We start from the raw sequence: 26,535 nt of genomic DNA on the forward strand, positions 1-26,535 counted from the left end.
ATACTTGGAACCATCTAAACATACAGGTTTAGGTTCTAGAATACTTGGAACCATCTAAACATACAGGTTTAGGTTCTAGAATACTTGGAACCATCTAAACATAGAGGTTCAGGTTCTAGTATACATGGAACCATTTAAACATAGATGTTTAGGTTCTAGTATACATGGAACCATCTAAACATAGAGGTTAAGGTTCTAGTATACATGGAACCATCTAAACAAATAGGTTTAGGTTCAGTATACTTAGAACCATGCTGAACATAGAGGATTAGGTTCTAACATTCTTTGAACCATCTAAACATAAAGGTGTAGGTTCTAATATATACATAGAGGTTTGGGTTCTAGTATACTTTGGTTATTGGAACCATCTTAGAGTTTCGGATCTGTAAACGATGTTTTATGGTTTTAAAATCTTTAGAAACCTGTTTGATCCATGATGATCTCCTCCTTCTGCTTGAATAGGTTCAACAATAACTCCTAGAACAACATGATCATGAGATCGTTCAGTTCTTCCCTTTACAATCACAATCACTATCTAACCTGTGATTAATGGTCCTATGATTATACTCTTTACAATTTCACATCTACTCTATCTAACCTGTGATTACTGGTCCTTTAGTTCTACACTTTACAATCACATCTACTCTATCTAACCTGTGATTACTGGTCCTTCAGTTATACTCTTTACAATCACATCTACTCTATCTAACCTGTGATTACTGGTCCTTTAGTTCTACACTTTACAATCACATCTACTTTATCTAACCTGTGATTACTGGTCCTTCAGATCTACTCTTTACAATTACATCTTCAGCCATTGCTAAACATCTTTCATCTTCCGCTGCGTTCTCTCTTAAACAATGAGAAATGTTGGTTTCTGTATTATATATAAACACTAAGCATTGTTGTACAGTGAGTCCTATTATACTGTGGAAAAGGAATATGACTGCTAGACTAAGTTATGAATTTAATATAGCAATTGTGCAGTGTACACAGACTCATATGATGTTTTATTTTAATTTTGTTATTTAAATCAGTAATGAAAAAAACGTTTTTTAATCTCGTATTTATTTAACAAATAAAGAATTTTGAAGAAGAAGAATAAACTATTTCTTTCTAACATCATAAAATACATAAAATACATAAAATATATAAAATACATAAAATACATAAAATACATAAAATACATATATAATCGCTGAAATGTCGCCTTCCTATTCCACAGTTTTATATAGGTTCCTGTGTAATAAAATACAGAAACAAACATTTTATATTTGGAACATTGATTTTGGGTTTCAAGTAGACATCTTTTAAACTTTCGAAACTTAGAGTTTTACAAGAGAACTTTTCCACATATTTTCCAAAGAACTTTTCACAAAAAATATCCAGGTTTAAGAACAGCAGGAGAGGATAATGCTAAGTTGTCTAAAAGTCTTTCAGGGTAATTCAAGTGCCCCACAGATGACAATGCCCGATTCACAACGGTACCCTTAAAAGCTTTGTCTGATCAAGTATAAATTAAATATAATGCTTATAATTTTAAAAACTGATTATTTTCAATTGTGGTTTCTCTGCTAAAGTTCGTATTTCTACTGCAGGAAAACATATACGAATGATCAGAATTAAAGACTTTTAAACACTAAAAAACGTCAATATCTTATTTTTTAACCGGAACGGAACCGTTTTGAACAGTGCATTTCCGTCTTTGAACGGAGGGTCACGAGACATAATGCTAACGAACTTGAGCATAAACATGTTTTAAGAGTTACCTTGTAAATTCGTTCAGCGGATACTTATATCTTGGAAAATCAGAAACCTAAAAATTAATTGCTTAAAAAAAAAACTAATGAATACATTTAACCTGCCATGGTTAGAGTGGAATATATGAATATATATTGAACCTGCCAGGGTTGGAGTAGAATATATTAATATATATTGAATCTGCCATGCTCAGAGTGGAATATATGAATATATATATTGAACCTGCCAGGATTAAAGTGGAATATATGAATATATATTGAACCTGCCAGGGTTGGAGTGGTACATCTATCTTGTGAATATACTTGGAGTGTGTGCAGGCAAGAGATGCAGCCGTCCTACCATGGAACCCACCATGGAAGGATAGAACGGAGAGGTTAGGTGTTCCAGGACTCTAAACAAAAGTTTAAGAAGTTTTAAGTCTCTGAAATTAAAATTTCTAATATTTCGATCTTAACCTGGACAATTGAAAATACGCAAATTTGAAAAAGTTGTCACTTATCTTGCTTTTTCTCTTTACAAGTCGTTTCTTCAGTACTCAATTCAAATTAGAGATTAAGAGACATCTCCTACTCCCAAATCAGAGATTTAGAGACATCTACTACTCCAAAATCAGAGATTTAGAGACACCTCCTACTCACAAATCAGAGATTTAGTGACAATTCCTACTCCCAAATCAGAGATTTAGAGACATCTCCTACTCCCAAATCAAAGATTTAGAGACAATTCCTACTCCCAAATCAGAGATTTAGAGGCATCTCCTACTTCCAAATCAGAGATTTAGAGACATCTCCTACTCCCAAATCAGAGATTTAGAGACATCCCCTACTCACAAATCAGAGATTTAGAGAGATCTCCTACTCACAAATCAGAGATTTAGAGACATCTTCTACTCACAAATCAGAGATTTAGAGAGATCTCCTTCTCCCAAATCAGAGATTAAGTGACATCTCCTTCTCCCAAATCAGAGATTAAGAGACATCTCCTTCTCCCAAATCAGAGATTAAGAGATATCTCCTACTCCCAAATCAGAGATTAAGAGACAATTCCTACTCCCAAATCAGAGATTAAGGGACATCTCCTTCTCCCAAATCAGAGATTAAGAGACATCTCCTACTCCCAAATCAGAGATTAAGAGACAATTCCTACTCCCAAATCAGAGATTAAGAGACATCTCCTTCTCCCAAATCAGAGATTAAGAGCTCCCAAATCAGAGATTAAGAGACATCTCCTACTCCCAAATCATAGATTTAGCGACAATTCCTATTCCCAAACTTTAATCTCGAAGTGACTCAAGACTGGAGCAGGGCTTGTCAATTGTATTCACTTGATTGATCAATGATCAATTATATCTACCTAAACGATCACGGATCAAATCTGTTTACCTGATTGATCATGCATGAATCGATTTCCTCTTGAGTAAACGCCCTTCCTCCTCTCTCTTTCTCCATGTGCTTGAAGTGCATCAGCTTGAACGCGTTCTCATTGGAGCAGCTACCACACATCATAGTTGTGATCTAGAAGATTATCATGTTTATTGGGATACCCTGCATTTTTATTTTAGTTTAGGGTTGTTAGCATACACATACAAAAAAAAATAGTACGATAGATATGAGTAAACCTGTTTCCAGTTCGTTTTCGGTGTATTTTCTATTTTTTGCTTTGCCCGCTATGTTGAATAAGAGATGCTTGCCATATGTTTTGTGTTTTACCCCTATCCTATCATTTTCCATGATATTTGGGTGTACCCTATAAACCATAGTGAGAACAATTGTTTTACACAGGCTTATCTTGCTTACTAATTTTGTTAGGGACACCCTGTATGATAATTTATAAATTTTAACTAAAAGTATACCTTCGAAATAGAAAAGCGTGGCATTTTAATATAATTAAAATTTTAAATTGAGACCCACAAAACTATGAAATAATACTGCTAATATAGTATAACTATTTTATCTATTAAAGAATCAATAAGACTACCGAAATGTCGTCTTCAAATTTCACTGTTTTATGCGTCTCTCTTTATCCTGGAGAATTGTACCTGGTCTAGTCCTTTCGGAGCTACGGAGAGAAGAACCTGAGAGAGTTGTTGAACCCAATCTGCTCCTGGATATACACCCAGAGCAGGACGGTTTACTAGTGCACGCATGGCGGAGTCACTGTCGAAAGCGGAGAGTAGAGAGGGATGATTGTAACCTAGATTGGAAATTTCGTTGTTATCGATGATTAGGGCCGGGTAGGGATCGGGACCGGTGGGCGGGAGTAAAAGGTGAAAAATTCTTAATGAAAATTTGGAATGATAATTTTTTTTGATACTTAAAAATCGTTAGGATTGTTTTTAAATTAAAAGATTTTAACATCACATTTTTCAAGCATCTCTACAGTTAGAGTTGTTTCAGGAACTGAACGTGTAATTTCAAGTGGCTCTTCATTTAAAGACGACAATTCCCTATTCACAACGGTACCCTTTAAAAATTTATCTGATCAAATATAAATAAGATATCAATGTTTCATATTTTAAAAACGGTTATTTTGAATTTTTTTGTGGTGGTTTTGTCGAGTTCGTAAATTCGAGGCGTATCAGACGTACTACTTCAACTGTATAGATAATATCTGTCTGTTGTATGGTTACCTATAGGTATAGAGGAGATCTGAGTGAAGAGATCAAGCATCACGTTACCGTCTACATCAACCAGATAGTTCCCGAAGGATTTATCGTAATCCGCGAAGAAATGAACAGAATCCATCATTTGCATTTTACTAAAACATTTTAAAATTGTTTCGCTAAAAAGTGGAACAAAAATTGTTTTGAATGTAAATTAAAAATCCAATTAATTTTCGTGATTTTTGTGTCAAAGTTTTTTTGAGTATTTTCATAGAATTCTAAAGAATAACCTGAGCTGAGAATGTAATTCCTTGGATTTTGGCCCGGGAACCTCAGTTAACATCTTGGGTTCTAAACAAGAATCAACGAAACAGAGGACTAATAAGGGCTAATAAGGACTAATAAGGACTAATAAGGACTATAAGGACTGTAAGAACTATAAGGACTAATAAGGGCTAATAAGGACTAATAAGGGCTAATAAGGACTGTAAGGACTATAAGGACTAATAAGGACTAATAAGGACTATTAAGGACTTTTAAGAACTAATATGGACTATAAGGAGTATAAGAAGTATATGGAGTATAAGGACTATAAGGACTATAAGGGATATAAGGGCTATAAGGACTATAAGGACTATAAGGACTATAAGGACTATAAGGACTATAATGACTATAAGGAATATATGGACTATAAGGACCATAAGGACCATAAGGACCATAAGGACTATAAGGACCAAAAGGACTAAAAGGACCATAAGTAACCAAGTAACCAAGATAAGAAGGGCTATAAGTACTAGAATGGGTAGAAGGACTAACAGGACTAGTAGGCATAAAGAACTAAAAGGACAAGGAGGCCTAAAGGACTAAATGTCATGGACTAGAATGGCTAAAATGATTAAAAGGACTAAAAGGACTAGACTAACTATAAGGACTATAAGGACTAGAAGGACTAGAAGGACGAGGAGGACTAGAAGGACGAGGAGGACATGAAGGATCAGAATAAAAAAGAATAGGAGGCATAAAGGAATAAAAGGACTATGAGATATAGAGAACTAAAAGGACTAAGAGGCATAAAGGACTAAAAGAACTAGAATGACTAGACGGAGTAGAATCACATAGGACTAAAATAGATAAAATAACTATTTTCTACGTGTATCTTTTGGCACAACTGTTAATAGCTAATTTAAGGCTATACATAGATAAGATAAGGGAGGATACATGTAACTCAGAAATTATAGCCATAAAAAATAGCCCCTCCCCCTGATATAGAATTATGACTCGTTTCCCCTTACATGTATTTATTTACTTCAGTGGTATATACAGGAACTCGTACAGGAGGCGGGCCTAATTTTTGTTTCCTTTCCAGGGGGCTCAGCACCTGTAGAGGCCTGAAATTTCACTGAGGGGGGGGGAGTCTGAACCCACATAGCCCCCCCCCCTGAATGCGCCTTTGATTTACTTGAGATATTAAAGAGCTTTAATTTGACGACCCCGCTCACTCAACCCAACCCATCCAGTCCTTAATTTATGACGCAAAAATATCAGTTCTGTTGGTTTTAAGATTTTTTTATCTTATCTGTGTGGGTTTGACAGGTTTTCACCAACCTTCGGGCTCCTTAACTAGCTGGGACGCAGCTTGGGATACATTCCGAGCCTGGTAGGAGGGTATCCGGTGGAGACGGAGTTTGCTCCATACTTTTTTCGTGGTTCCCAACATAGTTCTTATACTGATGGTTGAACTAAACTAGAAGAAAACTGGTTTCTATGCGCAGCAGACTCCGGGATCCTCAATCTATAGCAACAGGAACCTTGCACAAAGATCAGCTGTGTATTGTTTAGGACCAGGAGCAAACAAACCCTCTCAACTCCTAGACAAAAAGAAAATATATTTTCACGAAAATGATTCATCTCAAATAACCGATATTAAAAAATGTAATAGGAAAAAGTTTTGATATTTTTACTCCGTTCACTCAATTCAAATCGTACTTGATTTCAATTGCGTGTTACAATGTTTTATAAAGTAGATGGAGGGGGGGGGGGGTAGGACAGGTTTATGCGTTATAATGGCCCAGCAAAATCTTGTACTTACCATCTCTGTCAAGATAAAAGTTGAATTTTTAAAGGTTTTATAAAGCTTCTCAAATATGTCGTATTCGTGAGACTAAAAGATGAACCAGACCAGAAATATTTGTGGAAACTTTACAAATGGGAAAATGGGGGTTGCTTCTAAATGAATTGTACCTCGACACACTTTATATATCGTCACTTTATATAGAAAAGTCCCCCTCCCCCCCAAAAAAAAAACCCCACCGAGAAGTCCATAACTTTAACTAAACACCTTAAAACATGACACACAAGATTTCAAAACACCCAATGTTAAAGGCCGAATTAATTGAAATTATTGCCTTGTAACTTTTCCTTATTTTGGGCAGGTTAAATCAAGATACGTTTAAAATTAAGGGTCCTTGCGTTAAAACTTCCTGAATGTGAAATAATGCCAGTTTTCTCATGCATTGTAATTTATACTAAGTTTTGCGACCTCGTTCTATGTATTTTTAATTCTTAAATTTTGTATGAGGGCGTTCTGTATCCACCCTCAAACTATACCTCACAAACTAACCTCACAAACTAACCTTACAAACTAACCTCGCAAACTAATCTCACAAACTAACCTCACTAACTAATCTCACAAACTAATCTCACAAACTAACCTCACAAACTAATCTCACAAACTAACCTCATTAACTAACCTCACAAACTAACCTCACAAACTAACCTCACAAACTAATCTCATAAACTAATCTCACAAACTAATCTCACAAACTAATCTCACAAACTAATCTCACAAACTAATCTCACAAAATAATCTCACAAACTTATCTCACAAACTAATCTCACAAACTAACCTCACAAACTAACCTCACAAACTAATCTTACAAACTAATCTCACAAACTAACCTCACAAACTTACCTCACAAACTAACCTCACAAACTTACCTCACAAACTAATCTCACAAACTAACCTCACAAACTAACCTCACAAAGTCACAAACTAATCTCACAAACTAATCTCATAAACTAATCTCACAAACTAATCTCACAAACTAATCTCACAAACTAACCTTACAAACTACCCTCACAAATTAACCTTACAAACTAACCTCACAAACTAACATTACAGAATAAATCTCACAAACTAACCTCACAAACTAACCTCACAAACTAATCTCACAAACTAATCTCACAAACTAACCTCACAAACTAACCTCATAAACTAATCTGACAAACTAACCTCACACACTAACCTCACACACTATCCTCACAAACTAATCTCACAAACTAATCTCATAACTAATCTCACAAACTAATCTCACAAACTAATCTCACAAACTAATCTCACAAACTAATCTCACAAACTAATCTCACAAACTAATCTCACTAGAAACCCCAAGTTAACCTAATTGAGAATATCTGGTTTAATTAGATAAATATCTTTATCTGGAAATTTCGTCCCACGGACTGCATGCAAGTACCCAAAGCTGGAAACCCATAGATAACAAACCCAAATTTTCATGAATTCATATAATGTATAAAGTTCATTTAATCATTTATATAGAAAATGTCGCGAAGGATTAATTTGGCACTTTTATTCCAATCGGTGTTCTGAAGATTTTTTATTGTAATTCTTGGGATCAAGCAGTAATCTCCGTTTTATGCATAGAGAATAGAATATATATTAGAGGGGAATTAAGTGAATCTCTCGGTATGAATTTTTTCAATTCCTTTCAGCCTGAAAGGGAGTTCAAAGTGTACAAATCATGTAAATGTTCACAAATTATATGCAGTAGAGTACATTAATACAGCATGTTCCCTAGACTATCCATTTCAATTTCGAATTTTTTAAAACTTTTAAATAAACTTTATAATGAATTTGGTGAATAAAAAACATCATTTGATTTATAGTTATAACGGAAAATCATGTCGTTTGTAAAGTGAAAGGCATAGAGTCTATGTGAAATGATCATTGGTCAATTATGAAACCAGGATAAGACCAAGGTTATATTGCAAGGAAAGTTATTTTAGAGGTGTACGCATCTTTTGTCGTGCAGTGTACTGTCTCTGGGCGGTAATGTAAACACAAGACGGATGTCACAGCCTGACATGGGATCCATCTTTCACATAAAAAATCAATGAAATATTCTGGTCATAGGAAACTATTATGTGAATTATCAAAATTATCAAAATTAAATGCTTTTAACCTCCTCGGATACTAAACGAACACTGATGCATCTATTCTTGTTTACAACTTTCGCCCAGAGAGAACTGGTTTTAATATATACGCGGAGTATACGCGACTGCAATTAACTTTCCTTGCATTATAACCTTGGATAGGACTATAAAAACTAGCTGAAACAAACTCTTAAAATATGACAATTCCAATGTTAATATTAATCTTTCGTCTTGAATATGATCTTTCCAGGCCGTAATTTGGCGAAGAAAGAAACAAATTTACAGTTGCCGGGAGTCATGAATATAAAGAAACAGACAGTATTGTATTCCTTCCGCCCCGTCGTCTCTGAAGTCTCATTCTTTTTGGGTAACCCTGCTTGTCTAGAGCAAGGTGCATGTGTGTCCCAGTAAAGATGATATTCATATTCATATTCATATTTTATTCAACTACAAAGCACGAGATAATACAAGTAAAAAAATCACAATTTACTATGTAGTTTGGACCCGCCTAACCAGAGTAGGTTGTTTTAATTGGTTGGCCCACTATAAACGAATGAGAATTGCAGATAAAAACAATGTACATTGTACATTTTAAACATAAGAATGATGATAAATCAGGAAAATGGTATGGAGGAGGTGAGGGAGTATAAGGGAAAGGGAGGATACTCAGCGTAAGGGTTGGAACAGAGGGTAACATAAGTTATTAAAATCATGTTTATGAAATACAGGGTGATAAAAATAGTAAAGACTAAGTTTATCCACATGATACACAGTTTTTTTACAGATATAATTTGCATAACTATCTAAATAGATCTTGGTGACTTTTCTTTTAAACGATTTTGCAGATTTAGTTTCTTTCAGCTCTAATTCAATAGAATTCCATATTTTTGGAAATAAGGCAGAGGGAAAACATTCTAGGGTTTTAAAGAGAACCCGCTCAAGTTTATATGATTTTGTTCTATTTGGTTCAGCTAAAGAATTAAACATATCATGGAAGGAAGCTGGAAGTTTTTCATAAAAGTATTTATGCATAAAAGATAGAACACCTAGTTTTTATGTATCATCAAAATTTAGGAGTTCTAATCTGAAAAATATTGGATCTGAATGTGCCTTAAATGAACTATTATTTACTGCTCTAATTGCCCTTTTTTGCAGAGACTTGATTTTCTGTAGTTTAGCATTTTTTACGCCCCCCCCCCCATGTTATAATTCTATACTCAATATGTGGCCTTACAAGTGCATTATAGACTAGTAGACGAATGTTTAACGGTAAAATGTTTTTAATCTGAGCAAAAATTGAGCTAGCAATCTTATTGGAAACATGTTCAATTTGATAGTCCCAATTTAAAAATTCATCAATTTTGAGTCCAACAAATTTGACATATTTATTTGTACAGTCAGTTCCTATTCTTTCTAGTATCTCATTTCCAATTTTTAATTTGCAGTTCTCAGGATCAAAATGCATATTTTTATTCCTAAATATCATAAACTTTGTATTGGAAACATTTAGTGTTAAACGGTTTGCCTGAAACCATGCAGCCGCCTTTTTTAGTTCAAAGTTCGCATCAATTACTAAAGTTTCGATATGTGGAGATGATTTTAGAAAACTAGTGTCATCAGCAAATAGATTAGTAAAAAAAGACGTTGCTAAAGGCAAATCGTTTATGTATATGAGAAAAAGTAGGGTCCCAAGAACACTTCCCTGAGGAACACCACATAAAATTGTTTTTTCTTTAGAAAAAATACCATTTATACAAACATATTGAGTCCTATTTACTAAATAGTTTTGAAACCATGTGTTAGCTACATTTTTAAAAGCAACAGTCAAAAGCTTTCTTAAGATCCAAAAAAATTTCCAGTGTAAATTCTGGTTGGGGTTTATTAAGATTTTCGTAAATTTTATTCATTAGGTGTAGTAAAGGTTGATTAGTATTATGTTGGGGTCTAAATAAAGCCTTGAAAAGTAGAAAAAGAGAGGTCGCCCTCTCAAAAGTACAATTTATAATTTGTTTTTTTTCTCTATTAAAAAGGTCAAAATTCAACCAAAACCTTGACGACGACATTTAAAACTATTCACATAGTATCATGTATCGTGCGACCTAATGTAAATTGGAATTTGACATAAAACTTCTTTTCATTCGAACACAAATTAAATAAGAAATTACCAGAAACTCTTACAGCTTTATTTATAAACTACCTTGACTGGTGATCTACGCAATTTTTCCGATCCATCTAAGAACATTCCCGTGGTCATACCGAGTTCTCCAGTCAAAATTTTACGCATTAAGAAAAGAAAAATAAATTACTACAGATTACTGCGTTTTCTATAGTTTCTTGGAGATATACAGGGTGTCCCAAAAAAATGGGAATTCAGTGACGAATTCGATATCGTCTTTATGAATAATTCTTTGATTTAGTATAGTGATACCTACTGAGAAAGCTGTAATCTGTAAGAGTTTCGTCTGCTATGTTTACATTTTGTTTGTTTATGTTTTGACTGCAACCGGTTGTACTTAGTAAAACAAGAAAATTGCAGTATACAAACAGAGTAAACTTGTCAGTCTTCACTGTTCATCTTGTGGAGACATTATAGGCACATCTTTGCAGTCTTTTACCCTTTTCATTAAATAAACTTTAGCAGACATAATAATAGTATGTCTTTTGAAATTAGGTATTACAATGCTAATTCATAACAAAGACGATATCCAATTCGTCACTGAATTCCCATGTTTTTTGGGACACCCTGTATAAACAAAGCTAGTGATGTCTGAGTAGAACATTTCTCCCGCGAACTTGAGTACATTTTTTTTTGAAAACAATGCTTTCTTTCCTGGTATATTTTTGTCATGTTATTGCACCGGAAACGAATGTAAGTATAGGGTTACCCACAAAGAATGAGACTTCAGAGACGACTATACGGAATCTATTAAGCCTTGTATCTTCGTTTGAAGATACTATTTAAAGCAGAAACTTCTGTCAAATATTCAGATCTTTATTTTCTCCATTGTTTTATTGCAAGATATGCGAAAGTCCATTTGAAAAAAAAACAATAAAAAATAATAATTTTTCTGTAATTCATACTTGATCAGACAAAGGTTTTAAGCGTACCGTTGTGAATCGGACATGCCACTCTATCAATGGAAGGACTCTCGAAATTACGTACACAGTTATGGTTTATGATCTATGTATGGTTTATGTACAAGGTGTGTAATATATATTTATTGGTTTTCTAATCTACGTGTTAATACATCTAGTTGAGCCCTGAGGGATTGAATATCTCCCTGCAGTGTTCCATCAGTACCCGGATACCTAGGGTCTGAACCTAGTCCTGGATAGTATGGTTCTCCTCCAGCTCTGCTCCAACCTGAGGGTAGTAAACCCTTGGCTATATCCTCCTCCTCCTGATCTGTACTACGCCAGGGATAAACTAATCCTTTAGGATTCTTCAGGGGACAAACCTTAAAATAAAATTGAGTAAAAAAATAACTAATAAAAAATAATAATTTTCATTTAAAATCCCAAGAAACAAACTGCCTAACCATTACAGTTTAAAATTATGTACAGCGAAACCCTTCATAACAATTACATCGAAAGAATTTATCAAATGTCGTCTTGACAATTTTTCAATGAATTTTATACCATATTACGTAAATTTCAGTATTTGCGAAAATAAAGAAATAGCCATGAATATGCGGGAACAGTTTTAAAGAGTTCCATATAATCATTTAATTAAAAAACTAAATATCTGCAACATTCCATTATCAGAAAGTGAAGAATACAACATTTGATGAATTCTTTCGATGTATTCGTTATTTAGGGATTCACTGTATGTTTTGGAAAAATTGTGTTATCGTGGTCGGCGTCTATATCAATACAATGAAAACGACTTTTTTTAGTCCTAACAAGCTTTTTTCAAATTCTAAGTTTACAAGTAAACAAAGAGAAGCTGTTAATTTAATTGACAGTCTGTCTTGGTAGAAATCCAAATTGAAATCGAAAATCGTCGTCCTTGTTGATATATACATCGTCCTTGCGTTAATATATACGTCGTCCTTGTGTTGATATATACGTCGTCCTTGTGTTGATATATACGTCGTCCTTGTGTTGATAAATTCGTCGTTATTGTGTTGGTATATACGTCGTCCTTGTGTTGATATATACGTCGTCCTTGTGTTGATATATACGTCGTCCTTGTGTTGATATATACGTCGTCCTTGCGTTAATATATACGTCGTCCTCGCGTTAATATATACGTCGTCCTTATGTTGATATATACGTCGTCCTTATGTTGATATATACGTCGTCCTTGTGATGATATATACGTCGTCCATTTGTTGATATATACGTCGTCCTTGTGTTGATATATTACACGTCCTTGCCCTGATATATACGTCGTCCTTGTGTTGATATATACGTCGTCCCTGTGTTGATTTATACGTCGTCCTTGTGTTGATATATACGTCGTCCTTGCGTTGATATATACGTCGTCCTTGTGTTAATATATATACGTCGTCCTTGTGTTGATATATACGACGATGACTGAATAAAATATCTAAATATTTACATATTCGAAGGTTGAGGCGGAATATTTGTGATTTCAAGATATTGTTTTTAAATTGCAAGAGAAAATGTGGAGGATGTGGAGTAAACCTCACAAAATTAATCTTTTTTAGACGGTTTATCATAATTATTAAAACATTACTGATAAAATGTGGTCGGGACAATAAAGTGACTAGGCGGGACAATAAAATAGATTTTGAATTAAAGGAAAATAATGTGGTCACTAAGCAGGGATAACAAGTATTCATTATTTACCTCATCCTCCTCATCATCACTCATTATACACACACTGAAATATTTCAATATATAAGAGGAAAGTCGTCTTTTTTAATTTTTTGGTACTTACTATAAATCTTTGTCTTAAAATGGTAGAAAATTGATAACTTGAAATTACGCCTATAATTCCTTAAACTTGATTTGAATGATATTAAAATAAAAATTTTTACATTACATCTCTTGGACTAAATTAGTGTCTAATCTTTTTTATTATGGTCAGATTTTGATCCGAATTTAGTCTCAAGAGGATCGGTGTTAATCAATTATGAAACTCATTCTTCAATAATCAGAGCTGAAAACTTTAGAAACGTGAATATCGAGATCAATGGTTGATCCTCTCTTTTTCTAAATCTCGAGACTAGCCTAATCTTGTGTTTGAATACTGAAAAGAGTATAAAATTCAACCAATTAGAGTGGATTAAGCAAGCAAATTAAGTGTCCACATTGGATATTCGGATTAAGCAGTAGGGATTAAAGGTATCCCATTCTAAAGTTCCCAGCTCTGCTCAGATATAAAATATAAACTCACCAGTTATTATCCTTAGTACCAGATACAAACCCTATTCTAGGAACAGCTTCTCTAGGTACTGGTAGACCTAGAAAAAAGTGTTATTGTTAATTTTTAATAATGTTTGTGTATTTGGCGTGTTACAATGTGGTTATACAGTGATAACCAGAAAACTCTGAAACAGGAAGACGAATTTTAGCATCAAGTTATAATGTCCAATGATCATGAGACACAGCAATTGTGCAGTGTAAAAAGATCCATTTCATTAATTTATTTTAGAACCATTTGCTTTGTAACAACAACAAATATGCCTAATCATTTCTATAATTCCTATTCCTATTCCAATGTTTTCCAGTTACCGCTGTATCTGGATATAAAAAATAACAAAGCAGAAAGAAAAATAACAATTTTATTTCTATTTTAATTTTCTAAAATGTTTTAAAAATATCCTTTTTTTTGAAGAATATACAGGGCCAGGAACCTTTTAAACTTTCAGCCTGTGTGCGATAATTTCAAGTTGATTTACATCAGAGCACGATAAATACTTTTAGCACTTTTTAGATGTGCAAAGTGCACAATAGTTTCTTAAAGAATAACTGTTCCCAATGGTTTGACATTTCAGCGTTTATCTTTTAAATTAGATTTTCTTTGAACCGTTGACATGTGACATGTGACATGTGACATGTATATTGAGTGCATATAAACTACCACGTATAGAATACATCCGTAAGAAATATTTAGAACATCTGCAGGAATTTAAAATTGAAAAATTGTAATTACGAGTTATGAACATAAAGTAATTAGCTGGGATCAATACTTGTATATATATAAATATATCAACAGAAAATGATATCGTTGAAATCTCCTAATTTTCTCTTCTCTTCCCAGTTCTATTTCAGGTTTTATATCAGTGCTAGATATAACTCAGACAAGCCCTAATAATCTTGTTTGTTTTCATGGTTTCAGAGAAACAGGTTTAATTCAGATTATACAGCGAGATTCAGAAAACATAAGAAAAAGAGCCAAATGGAGAGTCCGCCTGTTTCTAACGCCAATAATTACAAACCATCAAACAAAAAGATACAAGACAACATTATCATTTTAAAAACTAAAATAACTCTGTTCAGTTTTTCAATCCCTCATCAGGGTTTATCAAAATCTAAAAGTCATTTTAGATTGTCCTTCCCGGCATAAATTTGTTAATATAAACACTTTTAAAAATGATACAATTGCTGTGGTTTGCATGGTAATACTGTCAACTAGGTTTCATCAATCTTTTATGCTATTTAACTATGCCCCTTGGGATTATTAAGTTGGAAACAAAAATCCCCTATCAGAGATCAAGGGATCATTAAACAAGTGTTCCTAAGACCAACGGTTCCTGAGACCAAGGGTTTCTGAAACCAACGGTTCCTAAGACCAAGGGTTCCAAAGACCAATGGTTCCTAAGACAAAGGGTTCCAAAGACCAATGGTTTCTAAGACCAAGGGTTCCTAAGACAAAGGGTTCCTAAGATCAAGGGTTCCCAAGAAAATGGTTACCAAGACCAAGAGTTCTCAAGACTAAGGGTTTCCAAGATCATAGGATCATGAAACCAAGGGTTCCTAATGATTCCCAATAAAAATGTTAACCACAACCATGTGTTCCCAAGATCAATGGTTCTCAGGATCCTGGGTTCCCAAGACTAATGGTTACCTAGATCAAGAGTTCCCAAGACTATAGGCTCCCAAGATGAATGGTTTCCATTAACAATGTTTACCAAGTCCGTGGGTACCAACGATCAAAGTTTCCCAGGATCAAGGGTTCCCTAGACTAATGGTTCCAAAATCTATGGTTCCCAAGACTAACGGTTCCCAAAATCAATGGTTTCCATGAACAATGATTACCAAGACCAAGGGTTCCTCTGATCAAGGGTTCCAAAGATTAATTTTTCTCAATTTCTCAACTCTCTCTGTATAGAATAGTTAACATGTGTTGAATACTGTAGTTAGGTCGAGCCCCCAGATTCAATGAATTCCTCGTAATTAAATCTAAGAATACTTTCAATTAATCTAGGACCAAATACTTCTTCAGAAATGATTATTTAAAAAACATTAATGTTATGTAAATAATGTATATACAGGTTTTTGAACCTTTCCCACTAATCACCTTCACAAGGATGATTTAAAAATCTAAATACATCTTTTCTAATTGTTTATATTTTAAGCGACACAATATGGTATTTAAACAGAAATAGAAAAACACATTTTCTACAAAAATGGAATTAGAAAAATTTTCCCCCAACCTGTCATTATCAGATAAGCTGAAACCAATAAATATTAAAACTAGTTTGTCCACACCACCACTTGTTTAAGATGACCAGGATTCTTAAACTTCATCTCATTCAGCTCCAGATTGCCTCAAGATGAAGATTAGTTGCAGAGTTCGCGGAGATTGGTTCCATGTACCCTGTAAGAGTAACAAGCTGACAATCAGATGGTTGGGAGAAGAAGCTCTCAGAAGATTTCTCAAGCTTAGACCTCCTTCCTTTGTTCCAAACCGGGAGGAAAAGGTTCATGATATAAGAAAGACTCTTGGCGGAGCTATACTTGATCCTGAAGACAAGATTGAAGATGTTCTTGATGATAATGATTTTGTCTCGATTGTTCTGGAAACGGATCGACCTAATCCTAATCTATCAGATGCCGAGATTAAGTTTGTCACATCTCAAGTACCAGGCGGAAAGTTTGAGATCCCAGATAAATATCTTTTCCTGGACGGAAACTCTCTCTCTACGGACGACCTTCTTCAGCTTGGGAAAGGCAAGTTTAAGATCAAGCTGACCGCAGAAGCTGAGGAGAAGGTTAAAGCATCCAGAGAGGTCATTGATAACATAGTTAAGGATAACCGTGTTGTGTACGGAATCACTACAGGATTCGGTAAGTTTGCCCGAACCATCATTGAGAAGGAAAAACTGGAAGAGCTTCAGGTTAACCTTATCCGTAGTCATGCTGCTGGAGTAGGACGTGCTCTCTCTCCGGAGAAAACAAGAATGCTCCTGGCTCTCAGAATTAATGTGCTTGCAAAAGGTTTCTCCGGAATATCCTTGAAGACCCTAAAACAGCTGATCGATGCATTCAACATGTCCTGTCTTTCCTGGGTTCCAGGTACATATCAATTTAAACATTTAAAATATTTGAAAATTTATGTTTTAATTCAAAACTATTCAAAGAATTATTTATTATTTCGGTAAAAGCAATGTTTTCATCTCAATGCAAACAATGATGATTATTTGTCTATCAATATCTTTTTAAAATACTTTTATTTAGAGCAGGGAACTGTCGGGGCGAGTGGAGATCTTGCTCCTTTATCTCATCTAGCGCTGGGTATGATGGGAGAGGGGGATATGTGGTCTCCATCTACTGGTTGGGGTAAGGCAAGATATGTTTTAGAAAGTCATAATCTAACTCCTATAACTTTGAGTGCCAAGGAAGGTTTAGCTCTGATCAATGGAACCCAACTGATAACTTCTATTGGAGCTGAAGCAACTGAACGAGCAGGAATGATTGCTCGTCAAGCAGATGTAGTTGCAGCTCTTACTCTAGAGGTTCTGAAAGGAACATCTAGAGCTTTTGATAGCGATGTGCATAAGCTGAGACCCCACAAGGGTCAAGGTGTGGTGGCAAGACGACTGAGATCACTTCTCCACTCTGAGACTTATCCATCAGAAATAGCGCAAAGTCACAGGTTCTGTGATAAGGTTCAAGATGCGTACACTCTCCGCTGCGCTCCTCAGGTTCATGGAATCACACATGATACTATTGAGTTTGTTCGAGGTATAATCACAATTGAGATGAATAGTGCTACGGACAATCCAATCGTTTTGGCGGAGAGAGGAGAAACAATTTCCGCCGGAAACTTTCACGGCGAATATCCAGCAAAGGCTTTAGATTACCTTGCTATTGGTATTCATGAGCTGGCGTCTATGAGTGAGCGAAGGATTGAAAGATTGGTCAATCCAGCTTACAGCGAACTCCCCGCCTTCCTGGTCAAGGATGGAGGATTCAACTCCGGGTTCATGATTGCACACTGCACAGCGGCTGCTTTGGTTTCTGAGAACAAAACATTGTGCCATCCTGCCAGCGTGGATTCTCTTTCAACCAGTGCTGGTACTGAGGATCACGTCTCCATGGGTGGATTTGCTGCCAGGAAATGTCTCCAGGTTGTAAGAAATGTAGAGAAGGTGATTGCTATCGAACTGCTCGCTGCGTGTCAAGCTATTGAATTTCTCCGTCCTCTGAAGACAACTCTACCCCTGGAGGAGGTTTACAAGTGTGTCCGGAGTGTTGTTGGACCCTGGGATAAGGATCGTTATATGTCTCCGGATATACAGAGTGTAACCAAGATCTTGAAGGAAGAGAAGATCTGGAATGCTGTCAAGGTTTGCATGGAGCAGTATCATTCCAGTCAGAACATAGAAACCAGAGTTTTCAGTCCTTCCACGTTTACTGTCGGAGAACCAAGGCCCCATGCGTCCAATGGGAGGAAGAGAAAGATATCCACAATGATTGCTGATGGGAAACCTGTTAAAACAGGGAAAGCTGCCGCTATTTGTTAACCTTGGATGAACCAGCTCATTGAATAATGTACTTCAATTAAAACCTAACAAAATTTTCTTTCATTTGTTTATTAACATTTTAATTCATTAAAAAATAAATATATAAATTTAAGTTTTTAATTTAGAGATCAAAGACCATTTTCAAACTATTTACTGTAACCAAACAAAATATCTTCAGCAAATTAATATAGTTCAAACACTAAGTTCAGTTAAGAATATATTTAACAATTCTTTATTCATAAATAAATAATAAATTGAGTAAATTTCGAATTGAAGTAAGATTAACTGTGTCGAATTATTGGTATATCTTTCCATATTTGTCCTGTATTCATATAGTCATGTAAAAACTACTAATTACAATTTTTACCCTATTAACTTATCAAATACCTGCCGTCAATAAATGAAACTAACTTTAAAAAAAGGTTTAAATGGAAAGGTTAAATGTCGATTTTATGTTATAAAGTAAAAAGATGTGGCACGCATCACCCTAAATTTCTATTATGATATTCATATCTATCTAATCTACAATGTGTTAGACGACAATAGTTATACAATGATATCCTAGTTTCCTGCCTTATTATGTAAACAATACACCCTCCCCCCCCCCTACCCAGACTATCCTGCTTTAAAGGATAGGAGAGCTAGAGGGTATGAAAGGTGAAAGTGTGATATATTTGAACCTTGTAAATGCATTAAAGTGAATACAGGCAGTATAGCTTAATAATGCCTGTTTATTTAATAATATTAACACGGGCTGTATATCAGAGTATATGTAATCTGTATATCCGGTATATAAAGCAGTTGAGGACATTCCATACTCCACACTAGTTTATTTATTCATTGCAGTTTTCTCGGGAATAAGATTAAACCCATCTGTGGGTTTCTCAGGGATAAGATCAAACCCATCTTTGGGTTTTCTCTAGGATAAAATTAAACCCATCTTTGGGTTTCTCTAGGATAAGATTAAACCCATATTTGGGTTTCTCTGATATAAGATTAAACCTATCTTTGGTTTTCTCTTAGATAAGCTTAAACCCATCTTTGGGTTCTCTGAGATAAGATTAAATCCATCTTTGGGTTTCTCTGGGATAAGATCAAACCCATCTTTGGTTTTCTCTGAGATAAGATTAAACCTATCTTTGGTTTTTTCTTAGATAAGCTTAAACCCATCTTTGGGTTTCTCTGGGATAAGATTAAACCCATCTTTGGATTTCTCTGGGATAAGATCAAACCCATCTTTGGTTTTCTCTTAAATAAGCTTAAACCCATCTTTGGTTTTCTCTGGGATAAGATTAAACCCATCTTTGGTTTTCTCTGAGATAAGATTAAACCCATCTTTGGGTTTCTCTGAGATAAGATTATACCCATCTTTGGGTTTCTCCAGCAGCAGATAGTACCCCGGGACTTGATTCACTTCTCTTAAGATTACTCCATGATGAAATTGAACCCGTCATTAGTTTACTACGGCATAAGATTAAACCTATTTCTGGTTTACATCTGGCTAGTTTTACAAACCACCCCAGGAAAATAACTAAACAGTTCAAGAAAATATTTTTATCAGAATTTACATAAAGAAAATGGAAAAAAAATAATAAGAAAGCCCAAACTTCAGCGATCATAAACTTACTATATAAAAGTATCGCAGAACAAGATGGACGAATTGATCATTAGATGGAAAATTTGTTTGATTTGACGCTTTTAAGTATAAAAAACAACATAAATGGTGTTTTAATCACCTTTTTGATGTCAAGAATTGATGTAGTTGGACCTCCTTCATTCGTCTGTCTGTCTGTTTGTTTATATCCTTTAACGTCGAAATAACAAAACCAAATCTCTGTTCTTATTGGTGATCAATCCTGACTTCCTGATTTGTGTGAACATTTTATAATAGATTTTATTATCAGCTAATATGATAAAGTGTTGTTATGTGTTGGGAATAAAAAACGAGATCATGTCAATTGACTCTTCTTTCTCAAGTTTTTGAATTGTAATTGTTGTTAAAGTTAAAGTATACGGGATGAGCTTGGAGAGAATGATGAGGAGTTTAGAGACAGGTTCAGTACAAACTCTCACAGCTCAGATCAGAACAAACCCGGGGCTAATCTGTAAATTCAACCTTGGGACAGACGGATTCATCGACAGCTGTAACTATACAATAGATGTTGTAGACTATAGGAAACCCGACATAGTCATAATGATAATGATATAATACTGATATTAATAAATGAAGATAATAATGATATAATACTGATATTAATAAATGAAGATAATAATGATATTATACTGATATTAATAAATGAAGATAATAATGATGAAATGAATACAATGATGATAATAAGAATAATAATGATAATAATAATAATCATAAATGTATTCATAATGATAATAATATCAATAATTGAATTATCTAGTTTACAATCCAACTATTTAAGTTAGAAGAGTTTGATATTTGACTTTTATTGCTCTTGGTTTGATTCCAATAAAGCAAAATGACATTTAACAAATAATAAAACAGGGGTTTAGCCTTGTATATTCTGTTTTAATTTTCAAACATGTCTAAATTACCATTTATATTTTTAATAATGTTTTTTTATTAATAATATTTTCTGAAATTTATCTTCTATATACTTTATGGGGGTTCTAGAGTACACCCCTGGAAACTAAACCTAGGATTGAACTCCTACTGGTTGGGGGGACCTGAGAAGGACGGAGACGGAACTGTTACCGGAGGATTTATCTACGCGGACATATCCTCTATCCTGGAGAAGGATGAATCAGGATTGGAGGAGAAGGCTTGGTTTACAACTGAAGCTATTTCTCCGACCTCTGCTAGAGGAAGATGTTTTCAATTTGATTTCTCTCTTGAAGGATTAAATGTTAAAGCTCTCAGGTTAAAAATAGTCACTTCATGGAGAAGAGTTTAGGTCTAGTTTTAGATCAACATCAGCTTAAATGTGATCCTTTATCTGGGAAACGTTGTCTCAACAGTAATAGCTTTTCTCTCCGAAATTGTGCCAATCTTAATTGCCCAGCAAGTTTTTAGAATTACGCAATTATTTTACTATTTTCTAAAATAAAGGGTAAAGAATAGTTGTATTAATGGCATATCTTTATTTTCTTCAAGAATATGGTAAACAACTGGTTTAGATGTTTTCTAATTAAACTTGTCACAAAATGCCATTCTTTTTATTCAAAGAAAACTTATTAAAAAAACTCCCAAGAAAACTGGAAATATTAGAATAAGCTTAAATTCTCCGTTCTTAGTCTAAGATAAAGTCCCGGTCTAACTGTTTGCTTTAAAGATGAGAATTGTTTAATTTGGTTCCCTTAAAACAATTTCTGACTTTTTCAAATCTGTGATGTTTATTACATTTAAAAAAGTTGTGTACAATGAAAACCAGCAAACTGTGAAATAGGAAGACGACTTTAAGACTCAATTTATGACTTTAAATAGTCTAATAAACATGTGCAGTGTAAACAGACCCATTTAACTCAATAACTAATTTAATAAGCTGCTGGTAAAACTATTTGCTTTGGAAAAACATCAAATACATTATAATGTACGCTTAAGCATTGCTATAATGTCGTCTTCCTATTTCACAGTTTTCTGGTTCTCACTGTACAGTTTGCCTTAATTATATGTTATGCAAAATGTTTTCTCGGACTTAAGATAAGAGACCAAAAAAAATGAAAATTGTATATTGGCTTAATCGTCATGATAAATCGTTCTGGTGTATATACAGGGTGTCCCACGAAACATGACAGTTGGTGAAAAATTTTAAATGTCTTCTTCCATATACTGTATAAGATACTAAACGCTTTGTGCAGTTTACTTGGTTAAAATAAATGTTTCTCAATATATTTTACTTTGAAATTAATTTTATTATAATCATGACTCCCATATAATATTTTTATTATTCTCTTTGGCATCAAACAATTAGCTTAACAAATTATTGAAGAAGACATTCTAACTTGTCAAAGTAAAACTTTGCACAAAGAAAAAATAACCTTGACATTTTTGACCATCTCGAATTATTGTCGAAGCCGCTTAAAAGACTAAAAACCTTATAGTTTAAAAAGAACCAAAAAAAATATCTCTTTTTTCCAGTGTTATCCGAGTAGATGTTCTTGGTGTTCCAGTTCCAGATCAGCCTAGGCCAGAGGAACAGAATGGAGGAACTACAGAGCAAGGATCTGCTCAGACCCGGGCTATATCAATGTCTTTCGGGAACGGATTTGCTCAACTAGAGGTTTCATTTAAATTCTTGATTTTTAACTCCACGACCGTTTATTGTTGTTTAGAAGACATTTCCATGCCTATACGCATTCATAAGGAACTGTTAACTAACCTGTATACCTGGACAAAACTAAAATCTTTTTTCTTCACTTTAAACTGTAAACTTTACTTTAAACTGTAAACTTTACATTAAACTGTACACTTAACTTTAAACTGTACACTTTACTTTAAACTGTACACTTTACTTTAAACTGTACACTTTACTTTAAACTGTACACTTTACATTAAACTGCACACTTTACTACTTTAAACTGTAAACTTTACTTTAAACTGTAAACTTTACTTTAAACTGTACACTTTACTTTAAACTCTACACTTTACTTTAAACTGTACACTTTACATTAAACTGCACACTTTACTTTAAACTGTAAACTTTACTTTAAACTATAAACTTTACTTTAAACTGTACACTTTTCTTTAAACTGTACACTTTACTTTAAACTGTAAACTTTACATTAAAGTGTAAACTTTACTTTAAACTGACTTTACATTAAACTGTAAATTTTACTTTAAACTGTACACTTTACTTTAAACTGTAAACTCTAATTTAAACTATACACTTTACTTTAAACTGTAAACTTTACTTTAAACTGTACACTTTACTTTAAACTGTACACATTACTTTAAAACTATACACTTAATAGTAAACTGTACAATTCAAAGTAAACTGTACACTTCACCGGAAACGGTTACACTTTACACTTCACTGTACAATTTACCATTAACTCTACATTACACCGTAAAACTGTACACTGTACAGAAAACCAACTATGATATTTAAAGGCAAACACAGTTTGGAGATGGGAGGATAGTACTCAAGGTATCTGGAAAAATGGACATTTTTCCTACTCCGCTCCGAATCCGCACTTTTTCATCTTTGAAGCAACTCCCAACCCTGGAGCAATGGAGAAGTACAGAGGATATATAGCTCTTGATAATATTCAACTAAATGAAGGTAAAAATGTAAACTAAATGGCATTATCATTGTACGTAGCCCTGTTTAGAAGGATTACAGATTCACAGCTGTAGCTAAGAAACGGTGAGGGTGCATTACTTTTCTCTTTAAAGATGAAAATTTCCCTGTATGATAATTGAAGGACTGCCGTATGGTCTTGGTGAATTATATTGACGTACTAAGCCTATGGGTGTCAGAAATGATTTTACAGGGAAATTTGTATCTTCTTAAATATCCCAGGAAACGACTTGACAACTTCTTTGACCCTTTTAGCTGATTTTCTAGAAAGCAACTCGTGGATTTCTACTTTTTCCCGCAGAGAAAATGGCCAATATTTGCTACGGAAATCAATAGGAGATTCATGTTAAATATTATTTAACTGATTCTAAAGAATCTTTTTTTAGGAATTTGTTTTAGTAAATGAGCAATTATTCAGTCTACGTTATTTAGCAAAAGTATAAGGCCTAAAGTAAACAACTAGCTATGTTTATGTGGAATATGTGGAATCGATCTCCATATATTTAGGAGTATGTGGGCATGATCTCTATATATTCAGGAGTATGTGGAAATTATCTCTGTATATTCAGGAGTATGTGGGAATAATCTCTATATATTCAGGAGTATGTGGGAATGATCTCTTTGTATTCAGGAGTATGTGGGAATGATTGTAACTTTGATGGAAGTTTCTCAACCTGTCTCTGGCAAAACGTAGATGGGGATGATTTCGACTGGACCTTATCTAGAGGAAGCAGGAAATCCTTCACAGGACCCCTCAAGGATCAGGAATCTTCTCTGTCATCTGGATCTGCCGGAGGATACGCGTACATAGACAGTGGGTATCCGAGACACCCCGGAGACTCTGCTATTCTCCGTCTCAAGTCTGAAATCCAAACCGAACCAGATTCCCCGCTCTGTCTCGTGTTCTATGTGAACATGTACGGTTCAGGAATTGGTTCTTTATCCTTAGTTCAAGAGAACTTAAACAACAGCAAGCTCTCAACACTATGGGAGCTGGTTCGTCCAGCATCTTCTCCTCGGGACTACTGGCATAGGGCAGAGGTTACAATAGCCTCGGAGGATAAGAGTACCCTGTTCTTCGAGGGAAGGGTCGGAGAGGCGGAGAGAGGAGATATTGCTATTGATTCTGTTTCCTTACAACAAGGACCATGTGTAATAAAACCTACCGAAGCTGCGCGCTATCAGGCAGTCAGCTGCTCTTTTAACTCTGATCTATGTGGATACATATCCCAGAATATTCCTGTAGAGGAGGGAACAGGAACAGAAGCTCCACCGCTCTGGTCACGTGTCAAGGGCGGGGAGAATGTTCCAGAAGGACACGGGGTTCTATCACCCGGAGAGGAGGATTGGTTTGCTCTGTTTGATGTGAAGAACTATCAGCACAGACCTCTAGACCGAGGTTTCCTGATCGGTCCTCAGGTTCCAATATCATCAGACCCTCTTTGTATCAGGTAGAAAACTATTAATATCTTAAATATTTTTGATAAAATAAAATGTTCAACCTTTTTTAAGTTTCTGGTATTACATGGCGACTGACGTGAGTTCTGTTCCATACCTTGGAACTCTGAGAATTATGCTTATACCTAGAAATATTACAGGCAGGGGGTGCTTAACTTTTCTCAAAGTCTTGAATTTTTTTTTGAAAACATGAAAAAATAGCTTAATTATTGTCAAACAACCCTTGGATTAGGAAATGAAGTGATGAGCTCAGCTGAACCAAAGATAATCTGGTCTTTATCCAACCAGCAGGAACCAACTTGGGCTTTTGCTCAAGTTTCATTTATCCCAGATAGTCCGTATCTTCTCACATTCGAGGGTATCAGAGCAAACAATGTCCTTGGTGTTGTCGGTATAGATGATGTATCTCTGTATCCTGGATCTTGTAGTATTAAACCCAAGAAAGCTTTGGTTAATATCGGAGACTGTTCCTTTGAATTTGATACTTGTGGTTGGAGATCTATAAATCCAGGGAGCGCTATGGAGCTCAGACCTCAGGACTGGAAACTATCTGATAGAAATCAGAACTTTGGATCCTTCAGGGATCATACCTTTAACCTGGATACTAATGGATACGTTTACTTTGATACAATAAATATTCAAACCAAAACCTGGTTAATCTCTCCTCCCCTCGGACCCAATACATCCCTGTGCCTCGAGTTCTTCTACACAACCACAGAGTCGGACTCCTCTAATCTCCAGGTTAAAAGACAGTTTGCAAACGGAACCATGGGACCTCTCTGGGGAGTTCAGTTCTCCGACCTGGAGCTACCACAAGGTTCAACGGTATCAACTTGGCTCCATGCACAGGTTTTCATCCCGGCACTTGACTCAAACTCTGCCATCGTGTTCGAAGGAAACTCTAATGATGCAGGGTATGCTCTGGACGATATCACGCTGAGAAGAGAACCCTGTGAAACCAGGCCTGTGTTCCAGAACAACTTTGATACAAGGACTAATCCATTCCAGTTCGCGGGTTTACAATCTACCCGGAATAAACTAGACCTTACCGCTAAATATCCCGTTCTTAAATCTTCAAATTCGGGATTTTTCAGACAAGCAAAATCTCTTAATTCAAGCGAAGCTCTTAAAAATGAAGAAACCAAGTAAAAAATGAATTTACCCTTTTAAAAAATGTTAAAGAAATATGCGATGTGAAATACGTTGTTGAAATATATTTGTATTAACTTGATGATTTGGGCAAACGGCTGGACCAAATTGGCTAAAATTGGGG

The 26,535-nt window shown here is 34.8% G+C and overlaps 3 protein-coding genes across 3 annotated transcripts in view; 2 read left to right on the top strand and 1 right to left on the bottom strand.

Moving 5' to 3' along the window:
• Positions 1-6,231, bottom strand: part of LOC111701208 (4-aminobutyrate aminotransferase, mitochondrial) — a gene marked incomplete in the record, with an annotated part of 8,121 nt that extends 1,890 nt beyond the window's left edge. Inside the window, 9 exon segments of the mRNA XM_023472390.1 lie at positions 423-477; positions 767-852; positions 1,770-1,816; positions 2,024-2,152; positions 3,144-3,275; positions 3,800-3,954; positions 4,391-4,518; positions 4,654-4,714; positions 5,969-6,231. Coding sequence (XP_023328158.1) covers positions 423-477; positions 767-852; positions 1,770-1,816; positions 2,024-2,152; positions 3,144-3,275; positions 3,800-3,954; positions 4,391-4,518; positions 4,654-4,714; positions 5,969-6,080 — 905 coding nt within the window.
• A 10,051-nt stretch (positions 6,232-16,282) lies between these two features.
• On the top strand, positions 16,283-18,646 carry LOC111701209 (histidine ammonia-lyase). Its single transcript, XM_023472391.1, has 2 exons — positions 16,283-17,083; positions 17,246-18,646. The coding sequence occupies exons 1-2, from the start codon at positions 16,342-16,344 to the stop codon at positions 18,532-18,534; spliced, it is 2,031 nt and encodes a 676-aa protein (XP_023328159.1). The 5' UTR covers positions 16,283-16,341; the 3' UTR covers positions 18,535-18,646.
• Positions 18,647-19,236: 590 nt separating this feature from the next.
• Positions 19,237-26,493, top strand: LOC111701210 (MAM and LDL-receptor class A domain-containing protein 1). Its single transcript, XM_023472392.1, has 8 exons — positions 19,237-20,057; positions 20,538-20,709; positions 21,179-21,424; positions 22,643-22,784; positions 23,615-23,786; positions 24,436-25,255; positions 25,317-25,402; positions 25,495-26,493. Exons 1-8 carry the CDS (start codon positions 19,967-19,969, stop codon positions 26,409-26,411), a joined length of 2,646 nt encoding a protein of 881 aa, XP_023328160.1. The 5' UTR covers positions 19,237-19,966; the 3' UTR covers positions 26,412-26,493.
• The last annotated feature ends 42 nt before the right edge of the window (positions 26,494-26,535 follow it).

Source organism: Eurytemora carolleeae, unplaced genomic scaffold, assembly GCF_000591075.1.
Source record: "Eurytemora carolleeae unplaced genomic scaffold, Eaff_2.0 scaffold451, whole genome shotgun sequence".
NCBI classification, from domain to species: Eukaryota; Metazoa; Arthropoda; class Copepoda; order Calanoida; family Temoridae; genus Eurytemora; species Eurytemora carolleeae.

Excerpts from the sequence above, each read along its gene's own strand:
- LOC111701209 (XM_023472391.1), top strand. The coding sequence starts at position 16,342 with ATGAAGATTAGTTGCAGAGTTCGCGGAGATTGGTTCCATGTACCCTGT. Across the intron at positions 17,084-17,245 it reads CTGTCTTTCCTGGGTTCCAG|AGCAGGGAACTGTCGGGGCG; the intron begins GTACATATCAAT and ends ACTTTTATTTAG.
- LOC111701210 (XM_023472392.1), top strand. The coding sequence starts at position 19,967 with ATGATGAAATTGAACCCGTCATTAGTTTACTACGGCATAAGATTAAAC. Across the intron at positions 20,710-21,178 it reads ATAGATGTTGTAGACTATAG|AGTACACCCCTGGAAACTAA; the intron begins GAAACCCGACAT and ends TGGGGGTTCTAG. Across the intron at positions 21,425-22,642 it reads TTAAATGTTAAAGCTCTCAG|TGTTATCCGAGTAGATGTTC; the intron begins GTTAAAAATAGT and ends TCTTTTTTCCAG.